The sequence below is a fragment of the Macrotis lagotis genome, chromosome 2 (assembly GCF_037893015.1).
Source record: "Macrotis lagotis isolate mMagLag1 chromosome 2, bilby.v1.9.chrom.fasta, whole genome shotgun sequence".
In the NCBI taxonomy this organism is placed as follows: domain Eukaryota; kingdom Metazoa; phylum Chordata; class Mammalia; order Peramelemorphia; family Peramelidae; genus Macrotis; species Macrotis lagotis.
In genome coordinates this window covers 279076917-279089068 of record NC_133659.1, presented here as the reverse complement: position 1 = coordinate 279089068, position 12152 = coordinate 279076917, and the positions used below count along the sequence as shown (strand labels likewise).

At 35.5% G+C, this 12152-nt stretch overlaps 1 protein-coding gene across 3 annotated transcripts in view; it reads left to right on the top strand.

Annotated features, from left to right (window-relative positions):
- The window catches only part of TBK1 (TANK binding kinase 1), a 59842-nt gene extending 48890 nt beyond the window's left edge, over positions 1–10952 (top strand). For all 3 annotated transcript variants that reach the window (XM_074226219.1, XM_074226220.1, XM_074226221.1), the window contains 5 exons: positions 1312–1413; positions 1528–1624; positions 2614–2720; positions 2913–2984; positions 9302–10952. In XM_074226219.1, the coding sequence (XP_074082320.1) occupies positions 1312–1413; positions 1528–1624; positions 2614–2720; positions 2913–2984; positions 9302–9353 (430 nt within the window). In that variant the 3' untranslated portion in view covers positions 9354–10952. The remainder of the gene's footprint in view (positions 1–1311; positions 1414–1527; positions 1625–2613; positions 2721–2912; positions 2985–9301) is intronic.
- Positions 10953–12152: the final 1200 nt, after the last annotated feature.

Sequence of the window (12152 nt, the reverse complement as noted above, 5' to 3'; positions counted from 1 at the left end):
GAAAAACTCTTGTCTACTCTCCTCCTTTTTTGTGACTTCCCTTATTTCTGTTTGCTGAGTCATAGTGAACAGTGCTTCTCTTACCCACCTCCATCCATCCATCTACCCCCCATCTTCCAGTATTATTATTATTATTATTTTTAGGTTTTTGCAAGTCAAAGGGGTTAAGTGACTTGCCCAAAGCCACACAGCTAGGTAATTATGAAGTGTCTGAGACCTGATTTGAATCCAGGTACTCCAGACTTCAGGGCTGGTGCTTTATCCACTGCGCCACCTAGCCGTCCCTTCCAGTAGTATTATTAAAATAAACTTTTGTTTTAAAGGTATAACTAGTGTGAAATCTTATGATGAACCCCATTCCTAAAAAGTAAAGTCACTGCCAGAGAGTAAATGACTCAAAAAGAGAATATTTACTGCTCTCTGGTTCCTTGTGCAAGCCAAAGCAGGTAGCCTAAGTTTATTCCTTATCCATACAATTTGACTGGTATTCCAGCTTCCATCCTTTGTCCCTCTCCAGTCCTTCATTCTGCTACCAAATTGGTATTTCAAACAAAATTGGACCAACCATTTTACTTCTCTACTCAAAAATCTTTAGTGGTTCCCTTTTATTCCAAATGAAAAACAACCTTTAACCTGACAATGAAAGCCTTCCCACAATAAGACTCCCATCTCCCTCTTCAGTGTTGTTGTTGTTCTTCACACAGTCTGGTTCCAGATCAGTCTATGTACTCTGATTGTCAGTCTATCATTTCTCCCATTCATTATGTGACTTCTTTACCTTTTCCAATTATATATGGCCCTTTATGGTTTTTTGTTAATTCCTGTATGCTAATTAGCATTGGTAAGATAGTAGAGTCTTTTTGCCCCAGGCATCTTGCTAGTGGTCTTCATATCCCTTGGAATTTTTTTTTTGAAGTTGTAGAGTTACAATATGATTAGCAGCCAGACCTTTATCAGCAAAACATCAATGTTAAAAGATAGACTCAGGCAAAAGGGAACAGATTGAGATCATTGAAAGCCCTTATGTGGTTTACCAAATATGATCCAATCTTCTTTCTTCCTCTTGTTAAATTCCAGCATTGCCATGGTAGCTTTCAAAAATAAAAATCGTGCTGCAAGTTTGGAATGTATACATATATAAGGTTTGCTGATGGAAATATACATTCCTTCATTTTAAGAATGATGAAAAGTTTCCTTTCCTCCTTTGGTAATTTATACTTTTTCATTACATATTTAATAAACTTTAAAGATGTGCAGTAGGGATTAAGAAATTTATGGGAGAAGTTTTCATCGATTGTTTTTAAATTACAGGCAGAAACTATATTTTTATGCAACAAAAGCTATGAGCCACTTCACTGATGAATGTGTTGAAAAATATGAAACATTTTTGGATAAGGCAGAAGAGTGGATGAGGTAAAAAAAATCCTTTCTTTGGTTTTTGTAGTTTATAATTTTACTTTTTCTTAATAAGAATGGGCATTTACTTTCATAACTTGCTTATTTTAATTGAGTTTATTTTACTTTCAGAAAGATGCTTCACTTAAGGAAACAGTTGTCATCTCTAACTAATCAATGTTTTGATATGGAGGAAGAGGTATCAAAGTACCAGGATTATAGCAATGAGGTATTGAAACCTTTCTGCTTGGGGGAGAAAAAAAATCTGTTTTCTCCTTGAAGACCACTGAGGATAAACAATATTTGGGAATATTCATTTTAGTAATTAATGGGAGAAACCATACAGGCTCTATGTCTGTCCTCAGGCATCTCAGGCATCTCCGAATCTAATGAGGAAAAACAGCACATAAGAAAGAGGGCGAAAAGAAGGATTGGGAAGGGAATGGAGAGAAGTGACCTAGGATGGTTCACGATGGCGTGATGCGTGGGAAATAGATTTCTCATTGACAGCCACAAACACATCCACATAAACAAGGCATCCCAGAAGTCTTGGTGTGGTTTTAAGCTTGGCCCTGTATATGTTGCTATTGTTGAGAAAATAAGATGAATAAAGATAACAAGTGAACATCTTTTAAATAAAATGGGCTGCCTCTAGGGGTGAGTTTGAGAGTCTTTCTGCAGAGACTAGATGACTACTTGTTGGTGTTATAGACAATATTCATATTCTGGAGAGAAGGGGGACTAAAGGTTGACTGCCCAACTCTTCAATTTGATGGTTCTCTTCTAAAATTATTGCCCGAATATTTGAATATTATTATTGCCCAAATATTGAATAAATTTCCTTCCTCCATTGTTTCCTTCATGCAGTTCATAATTCTTGCTCTTGCCAGATCAACCTGCTTAATGACTGTCATGAATATATCAAACCTAAGCCTAGAAATCACTAATGACTCCTCTTTGCCTGTAGACAAAACTTAATATTAGAAGCTCTCTATAGTTTACTTTCTTGCCCTTAAGAAACTGGGGTTGCCTTTGGAAACATGCTTTCTTATATATTTCATATACCTACCAGCTTAAGATTATTTTGAGATTTTTGTATCACAAATGTCACTCCTAATGTAAAATACTGATTTTATTAAAAGGTTAAGCATTAACTCTGTATTAGGCAATTTATTTCTCTTTGTTTTATGATTTATATATACCTTTTTCTTATTTCAGTTACAGGAAACTTTGCCTCAGAAATTGTTTGCAGCTTCCAGTGGAATAAAACATACCATAGCCCCTATTTATCCAAGCTCCAACACATTAGTGGAGATGACTCTTGGGTAAGAAGTTTATAATTGAGTGATTAATTTTCAATTTCATTTTTAGCTCTTAAGTATTTGATATTAGTAAATAATTCTAGGATAAAGTTCAAAATTGCTTCAGAATTACTGTCTAACATTACTTGTGAAGATAAAAATTTTATAAAGGCAATTCTAAGAAGTAATAACGACTTACTGGATTTTGTTTTATAGCATGAAAAAATTGAAAGAAGAGATGGAAGGTGTTGTTAAAGAACTTGCTGAAAATAATCACATTTTAGAGAGGTAAGGTTCTTCACCTCCTCACCCCAATAAAAATATTTACCAAATTAAATAAAGGCACAAAAAAGTTCATTTTTCTGAATCATTGGCTAGGTAGGCAGTAATAAAGGATATATGGACACAAATCTAATTGAGGTTTTTCTCTAACTTGATCTTTTAACTTGTTTGGCTCCATTTCCTGCTCATCATTCATCTTTGTAGATTATAATATCTGTATTTCTCATAGTTGCTGTGGGGAAAAATCATAAATAATTTTATAGAGAATTCCATATTATATAACTCTTTGTTGATAACATTAGCTCTTTGAATAAGTAGCGATTTGATTCAGAACTGCCTTCATGTTCTATAGAAAAATTGCTCATTTCAGCAATCATCTTGCAGTTTTTTTTAAATCAAAGCTACTTGTTAAGGCTATACTGGAATTCTTTGGTTTATTATTGATGCTAGAGGATTGTTCAAGCAGTTACTTAGCATGCACCTTCAAGTATCAGAAATGTCAGCAGCTGAGTGCAGTGCCAGCCCTTGACAATGTTCTCCCAGATGGGAATTGTTTTGATTATGCCTTGTTACTCTTGAGTTATTTTGAGTACCTATTACTATTGGTCACCAGGTTAGTAGTACTCTGTGTAATAGCAACATATGAGGAAACTTGGTCCTGGATCTGATGGGACATTTAGTTGGAATAAAAGTTATTAGCTATATATAGATATTTTTCAAAGACCTTAATAACTAAGACTCTGTAAACATAAAGTTTACCTTAGTTAAACCCTGAGCTTATGTTGTAGGTTCAAAATCAGAATCTAGTATGGTATTCTGAGAAGACTTGATTTCTAGTTCTGGCTTTGTATCTAATGAACTTTGTGACCTTGGGCAAATCACTTTGACATCTCAAGGCCTCAGCCTCTCCATTTATAAAATTAAAGAGTTGAAGATGATTTCTAAGTTCTCTTCTCAGTTTATATTGTGATAATCTTTCTGGATTTCCTAGAAGTGAAATGGGTATAATAATACCATTCACTTGGTCACTGTGCAGACAGAATTAAATAATGTATATGAGGGACAGCTAAGGGGGGTAGTGAATAAAGCACCAGCCTTGGACTCAGGAAGATCTGAGGTCAAATCTAGCCTCAGACACTAAATAGATTTATGACCTTGATTAAGTCACTTAAGCCTCCTCCCTCTGCCCCCCAAAAATATATTGTGAAAGTGTTTTGAAAATTTTTAAGGTACTGACTTCTTATTATGATAGTAAATTAAGATTGTAGAGAAGTCTGACTCTCCTACATAAATCCAGGCAAATATCTTTGAAGAACCCCCAAAATACTAATAATAAAGAAAATAAGAATGAAACAGAAGTAATGTCCTCCAGAATTCCACATAAAAGATGTTTAGAACCTGGCAATTACAGTGAGAAGAGTTTCACTATGGATACCAAATATCAGATTCCTTTAAAACACGACATTTTTTAAAAGCCCTGGATGTATATTTCAAAAAATCATAAAACTGCTCATATCTAGTAGAACCAGAGGACAAATGAAACTGGAAAGAACCCACTTCCTGAAAAGAAACCTCAACTAAAAATATCCACAAGTAACATAGGCAGTCCAGAGGTCCCATGACAAAGGAAAAATACTAGAAAGCAGCCAGAAAGAGCGCTCAAGTAATGAGGGACCAGTCAGGATCCACAGACCAATGAGACAACTCCAGAAAAGGAGAGAAGAGTCTTAGAATACAATATTTCAAAACACAAAAGCCAAAGGATTATAATCAGTATTAATGTATATTTAAAAAAGGAGCATATTCTAAAGGGGGAAAATGGACCTTTAATAGACAACAGAATTCTTGGTCACTCTATTAAAAAGGCTGAGTAGAAACTTTGAAATTAAGCCCAAAGTGAAGGAGAATCTAGGAAGGTAAGTACAGCCCTTCCTGAGGGGAGTAATCAGGAGAGACCAAATGATGGTGGACTCCTTAGAAAGGTATCCCTTTAGAAGCCTCATGCCTTTGGAGATCACAGAGGGAGTTTAAGTTCAGAGCAGCTTTGTTTAGTTGTGCTAGTTTTAAGAGAGCAAATAGGAATGCACTAGGGAAGAAAGATGGAACCTGAGTGATATATGTGAAAATGAGTATACTAACATGGAAGAAAATGGGATGGGAGAGCAGGATCTCTTAGCACTCTTCTTATTTGAACCTGATCCAAAAGGTTGGACATAGAAGTGGAATCACAGAGTTTAGTGTCAACATTACCCATCTCAACTGGGATACAGGAAGAGAGATGAGGGAGGAGTAGTGGAGAATCATATAAAGAGAAAATTAGGTTTGGGGAGCAGATTGTTATAAGCCAGACAAACTTCAATCAAGTCACCAATCATTTATTAAGTATTTATCATGTATCAGGCACTGGGAATATAGAGAAAGGTAAAAAAAAGAGTCCCTGCCTTGAAGGAGCCCACAATCTGATGTTTATAACTGATGTGCAGTTATATACAAGTAACATATTAAACAGGATAAATTGAAGATAATCATTAGAGGGAAGACATCAAGGAGAATCAGGAAAGGTCTATTGGAGAAGGTGAGATTTTAGCTGAGACTGAGGAAGCCAAGAGGTAAAGAAGGGGAGGAAAAGGATTCTAGGTATTGAGAAAAAATACTACAAGATCATGAGGTCAGGAGAATGAATATCTTGTGTGAGAAATAGTGATGAAGCCAGTGTCACTGAACCAAGGAATATGTAGTTTGGAGTAAGGTAAGGAAAACTGGAAAAAATAGGAAGGACTTTAAAAAGCCAAATAAAAGATCTATTTTTGATTCTGGAAATAATATGTCACTGAGACATACTGAAAGGGAGTGAGGTGTAGTCCTCTGCAATAGGATGATCCCTTTTTATAGCTGAGTGGGGGAGATAGTGCAACGGGGAGCAGCATGAGGCAAGGGGATTAACCAGTGAGCTTTTGGGAGTGGTCCAGGAGTGACTTAAGAGGCTGTGTACCAAGGTGCTGGTGGTGGTGGTGGTGGTGGTTTCAAAAGAGAGAAGTATCCAAGAGATATTTTCAAAGGTAAAATTGAGCCAGGGTGACCTTAAGGATGGTGGAGCTCTCAACAGCACCAAGGAAATTCAGAAAGAATTAAATAAAAAGGAAACTTCAAGGGGTTGATCTTAAAGTATGACTTAAGAGGAATATGTTAGAATTATAAAGGAAAATTAAAGAAGAGAGGTGAGGGGGTGGCTAGGTAGTACAGTGGATAGCGCACTGACCCTGGAGTCAGGAGGACCTGAGTTCAAATCCAGCCTCAGACACTTAATAATTACCTAGCTCTATGACCTTGGGAAAGTCACTTAATTCCATTGCCTTGCAACCCCCCCCCCCCCCCGAAAAGAGGAGAAGCAAAGGAGAAGAAACATCTCTCTTCACTTATAGATCATTTTTTTTTAGATTTTTGCAAGGCAAACGGGGTTAAGTGGCTTGCCCAAGGCTAGGTAATTACTAAGTGTCTGAGACCGGATTTGAACCCAGGTACTCCTGACTCCAGGGCGGGTACTTTATCCAACTACACCACCTAGCTGCCCCCACTTACAGATTTTTACAGATTTTTTTTGAGGTAGTAATTTACCTAGAGTCATACAGCTAGTAAGTGTCAAGTATCTGAGGCCAGATCTGAACCTAGGTCCTCCTGATTCTAGGACCAGTGCATTATCTACTGTGCCACTTAGTGCCCTTCACTTACAGAGTTCAGTTGTTTAGTCTCTATATTTTTGGGTTTTTGGTTTTTTTTTTGCAAGGCAATGGGGTTAAGTGGCTTGCCCAAGGCCACACAGCTAGGTAATTAAGTGTCTGAGGCCAGATTTGAACTTGGGTACTCCTGACTCAAAGGCTGGTGCTCTGTCCACTGCACCACCTAGCTGCCCCATTTGGTCTATTTTTGTATTATGGGTTTTTTTTTTATATAGAAAGTAAGCACATGGGGCAGCTAGTATGTAATGAGCTTATGCATAAAGTGGAAGATGATTGAATGTATTAGAAAACAATCCAGTCAAACATTGTTTACAGGAAACATGCTTGAAACAAAAAATCAACAAAAGAATTAAAGGAATGAAATAGAATTCACACCTCAGGTGAATTTTTTTTAAAAAAGGGCTAGCAATCTTAATCTCAGACAAGGTAAAGAGTTAAGCAAGAAAAATGTGTTGTTTAAAAGTAGCGTAGATAGTAAAATCAATACTTAATGTATAAGATGTCCCCAAAAGACTTAGTGTGGTTTCATGCTTCTTAAAAACTGTATATCACAAATTGACATTGCATTGAAGTAGTTAAAGGGAAAATTAATTGAATATTGGGAGAAATAACCAGAAAAATTAATGAAAAACTCTGTGTGAAAAAAACTATGAAAAACTGTGCCTTTTTAGACTTAGATGAGTCTAATAAAAGAGAAGTTAGAAATATATATATATATATATGTACACGAATACTATATGTATATATAGAGATGTATGTGTGTGTGTGTGTGTGTGTGTGTGTGTGTGTGTGCATCTGTGTATACATGTGGTAAAATGTTGGCCTTGGAGTCAAGAAGATCTGAGTTTGACTCCTATCTCAGACACTAGCTGTACCTCTGAGCAAGTCACTTAGCCTTTCTGAAGCTCTCCTCTTTAAAGGTAGTAGTACTTAGAGCTGTTGCAAGGAGCAAATTCAACAATATGTAAAGTGTTTTGTAAACCTTAAAGTACTCTATAAATGTTTACCATCTCTACTGGTTACTCAGTATTAATATTGAAAGGAATATATAGCTAGCTGTGGATGATACTTTTACAAAAATTGACCAGTGTTGAAAAGGAACAAAAATTTCATCAACAAATGTAGAAAAGCATGAATATTAAACATGTCCCTTACCACAATATAACAAAAATTATAATTAATAAGGAACCCTTGAAGAAAAGAGTCAAATGAAGAACATTTCATCCTAAAAAATTGGTGAATCAAAGAATAATCATAGAAATAATACGTAATTTATTCAAGAAAAATTTAATGACAACTTAAATTTTTGTGATTCAGACAAAGTAGTCCTCTAGGGAAATATTTCTGTCTCATTATTCATTCCTAAGAAAGAGCAGAACAGATCAATGAATTGAGTATGTATTAGCTCAATTAAAAACAAAAATAAATTATGAAAAACAGAAAAATTGAACAAAGTTAAAAGCAAAGAAAATAGGAACTGATAAAAATAAGCTGTTTATTTGAAGAAAAAAGATAAACTCTTAGCTTATCTCATCCAAAAAATAAAGAAAAAATTATCAGTTTCAAAAGTTTAAAAAAAGATATTTCATAAATAGAGTAGGAATTATTAGAAATTTTTGTTTTGGAAAAACTGATAAAATGGATGAATATTTACAAAAAAAGCCCAAATTAAAAGAAAAAAAGAATTTTAATAACCCAGTCTTTCATTTATTTTTTTATTGAAGATTTTATTTTGAGTTTTACAATTTTTTCTCCTAATCTTACGTTCCCCCCCCAAGAAGATAATTTGTTAGTCTTTACTTTGTTTCCATGGTATACATTGATCTAAGTTGAATGTTATGAGAGAAATCATGTCCTTTTAAGGAAAAAAATAGATAGAAATTTTTATATAATAAGTTAATGGTTTTTTTTTTAATTAAATTGTTCAAATTCCACAATTCTTTCTCAGAATATAGATGGTATTCTCCATCGCAGATATTACAAAATTGCATCTGATTGTTGCACTGATAGATTGAGCAAATTCATTAAGGTAGATCATCACCCCCATGTTGCTGTTAGGGTGTACAATGTTCTTCTGGTTCTTGCTCAGCATTAGTTCATACAAATCCTTCCAGGCTTCCCTGAATTCCATCCTTCTTGGTTTCTAATAGAACAATAGCATTCCATCACATACATATCCCACAGTTTAATTAAGCCATTCCCCACTTGATAGACATTCACTGAATTTCTTTGCCACCATAAACAGGGCTGCTATGAATATTTTTGTACAAGTGATGTTTTTACACTTTTTCATCATCTCTTCAGGGTATAGGCCCAGTAGTGGTATTGCTGGATCAAAGAGTATGCACATTTTTGTTGCCCTTTGAGCATAATTCCAAGTTGCTCTCCAGAAAGGTTGGATGTGTTCACAGTTCCACCAACAGTGTATTAGTGTCCCAGTTTTCCCACATCCCTTCCAACGTTAATCAAACATAAGAAGAACTGAAGAAGCTACTGAAAAGTTCTCCCCCCCCCGAAAAAAAATGTGCTGTTTTCTTCTTTAACAATGTTAAATTTTGGGAGATTTACTTTTTACTTCTTTTTCAGATTTGGCGCTTTGACTATGGATGGTGGACTTCGGAATGTTGATTGCCTCTAACTTTCTGAGAAGGTTGAAAAAAACCTCATTCAATTTGCACAAGAAAAAAATGCTTTGGGGGCATTAAATGTTAGTGACTGCAGGTGTCCTGTTTCTATATTTCAGTATTTGACACAAGCATGTAAATATGTACTATATTGTAAATATATAAAAATATATAAATTTTTGGCTGCTGCTCAAATGTACTTTTCTCTTTTAACATTTATAATCAAGTGAGGAACTTTACCTCAGTGAGCACTAGTACATGATCATGATAAATATTTAGAGATAATGATATTTCTAAGCTACTTTGAACAGAAGACTAGATGAGCCATAGCTTGCTCTAGCTTCTAAAGAAGAATTTTAGGTGGACCCAAAATCTATGTTGTATATTACTGTATTGCATCCTTAAAATTCAGAGATTGAATCAGTTTTTATTGCTGATGAGACTTCTGGTTGTAATTTTGGGGGCAAGAGCAAGAATAGAAGAAATTGTTTTTCTTGTCTTGGCTTTTGTTTTGTGGGAATTGGGAATTGAACTTGTGTATTTCTTTTTAGAAGGAAAATGAGATGACCTAATCAGTCTACGCTGCCCAGGTCACTGATTACTCTGGGGAAATCTGATTATTTTAGAATAAGATCTAAAGCAAAATTTTAGCTGTTTAATCGTTAACCCCCTCTCCCCCCACCTCTGATAGCCATAAAACTTGGTTGTGATTTTGATACAGAACTTAAACTAGGGGCAACTGAGATGTTAATGTATTCATTTCCTATCATCTTTTCTAAAACTAGTTTTGCTTAATATTTTAAAGAAGTTAATGAATATAATTGTTTTTATGAGAAGAATGTATGCATATAGTTCAAATGAGAAAAATTCTTATTTTTTAAAAGAAATAATATGGATTATGGTGGTAAAAGGACTTTATGTCCTTCAAGTAGAAGAGCAATTTTTTGTCTTATATTCCCAGAGGTTTTGCAAACTTAGTAAGGTTTCGTTCATTCAACAAATATTTATTAAGCACAAACCCTATAGGGATTACAGGAAAAAATAAAATATGATCCTTGCCCTCATGGAACTTAATCTACTAAGGGAGGTGAGACCAGATAAGACCAGAAATACACAAGTAATACAGGGTAAACTGTTTAAAAGACATAAAGGAGAGGCAAAATTTTCTTCTGCAGAAAATGGAAAGGGGTAAATCAGGGAATGCTTCAAGGAGATCACATGTGAACTAAGCCTTGAAGAAAAGGTAAGAATTAAGCACAGTTAGGGGAAGTGCATTCCAGGTAAAGGGAATAGCATGAGCCAAGGCACAAAACTGGAAGAGTACTCCTAGTAAAGCAACAAGTGGTTTGGCTAGAATGTAGGCAGCATAGATATAGATTGGAGCCAAATGATAATCCCTTTAACCCAAAAAGAGTTTTCTTATTGAAAGGATTTCCAAGAATTGCAAACTGAAGGGTTGTGCTCAGCACTTATTTTTATTATTCCACCAATAATTTTTGTAATGATTAGTTTTGGTCTCAGACATATCAGATCTGTGAGTATTGTTTTGATCTGTGTATCATGATTCCCTGACAAAAACAGCAATGGAAAATAAACCAATTTTTAAAAACTGACATTGTATTAAGATTTTCTTTGGAAAAATGATGCATTATTGTATGGGGACAATTTAAGCTACCCATGTATTCATTAAATAAATGCATGAGTGAATGGCTTTATTTACTTAAATATAGCATCAACAGCCAATCAATTTTATGGTCTGAGTGTGTTTTTCTTCAAATGACACATTTTCCTAAAGTTCCATTATGTTAAATATTTAATTGTAACATCTTTAGATTTTTATATCGCCAGTCTTAAGCAAGACTATCAAAGAAACTATACGTATATGTAGCCTGATTGTCATCAGTCTTAGATGAAGATTTTTTTCATTACAGGATTTAGTGTCATATATAAACTATGCGTCATTAGTTTGCCCATTTTAACCCTAGAAATATATAATCATAGTCCAAAATGTTTTAAGACAATGAATGCATTTTGCTTTTAAAACAATTTTATAGAGTGCAGGAAGACTAGCCAAGATGGTGGAAAAGGAAGTTGTTCAACCAAGTTCTTCCCCACCTACTATTTCATGAAGATATAGAAAATGCTTCAGAGTTCTTATCAGGAAATCAAAGAAAAGTCAGTATTTCAGCTCAAGTCAGAATGGGAGAGATGAAGTCTGCAGATCCTGTGTATGGTAGCTAGCCAGGTTTAGTTGCACCCGCACACCAGGACTAAAAGAAGGCCACAGTTTTGAACCAGGGAAAGAGATCCCCAGAACAAACCTCACCATGTTCAGGGAGCACAGGTGCTGGGTCCTAGGTCCTAGATCCAGCACTGAGGAGGCATGGTCTTCCAGGGCAAGGATTAGATATCGTCTCCCCACAGTGGAGGCAAGCTACAGAACTCTGACCTAGGAGTCAAGCTGAGTCTCAGATCAGTTGCCAATCCAGGTCAAAACTGGAGTGGAATACCCAGGAAAAGAGCCCAGGCCTGAGGGAACCTCAGAGTTCTGCCATTCTGAAACTGTGGATCAACCACAAACCCACTGTTGTCAAGTCTAGAGAGCAATGCTCAAATTCAACTGGACCAGGGCACTTTAGACGTTGAAAGCTAGCACAGCTCCTGCCTAGGCTATCCTTGAGTTCCTGGAATCACACTCAAGACCCTGAGAAATCAAGAGACAAGGAGATACAAAATAAAACCAAGCAAAATGCAGAAATGGGCAGTCTGGCCTTAACAAAGTTCCAAAGGCAGGAAATCTGGAGGAATAAAGA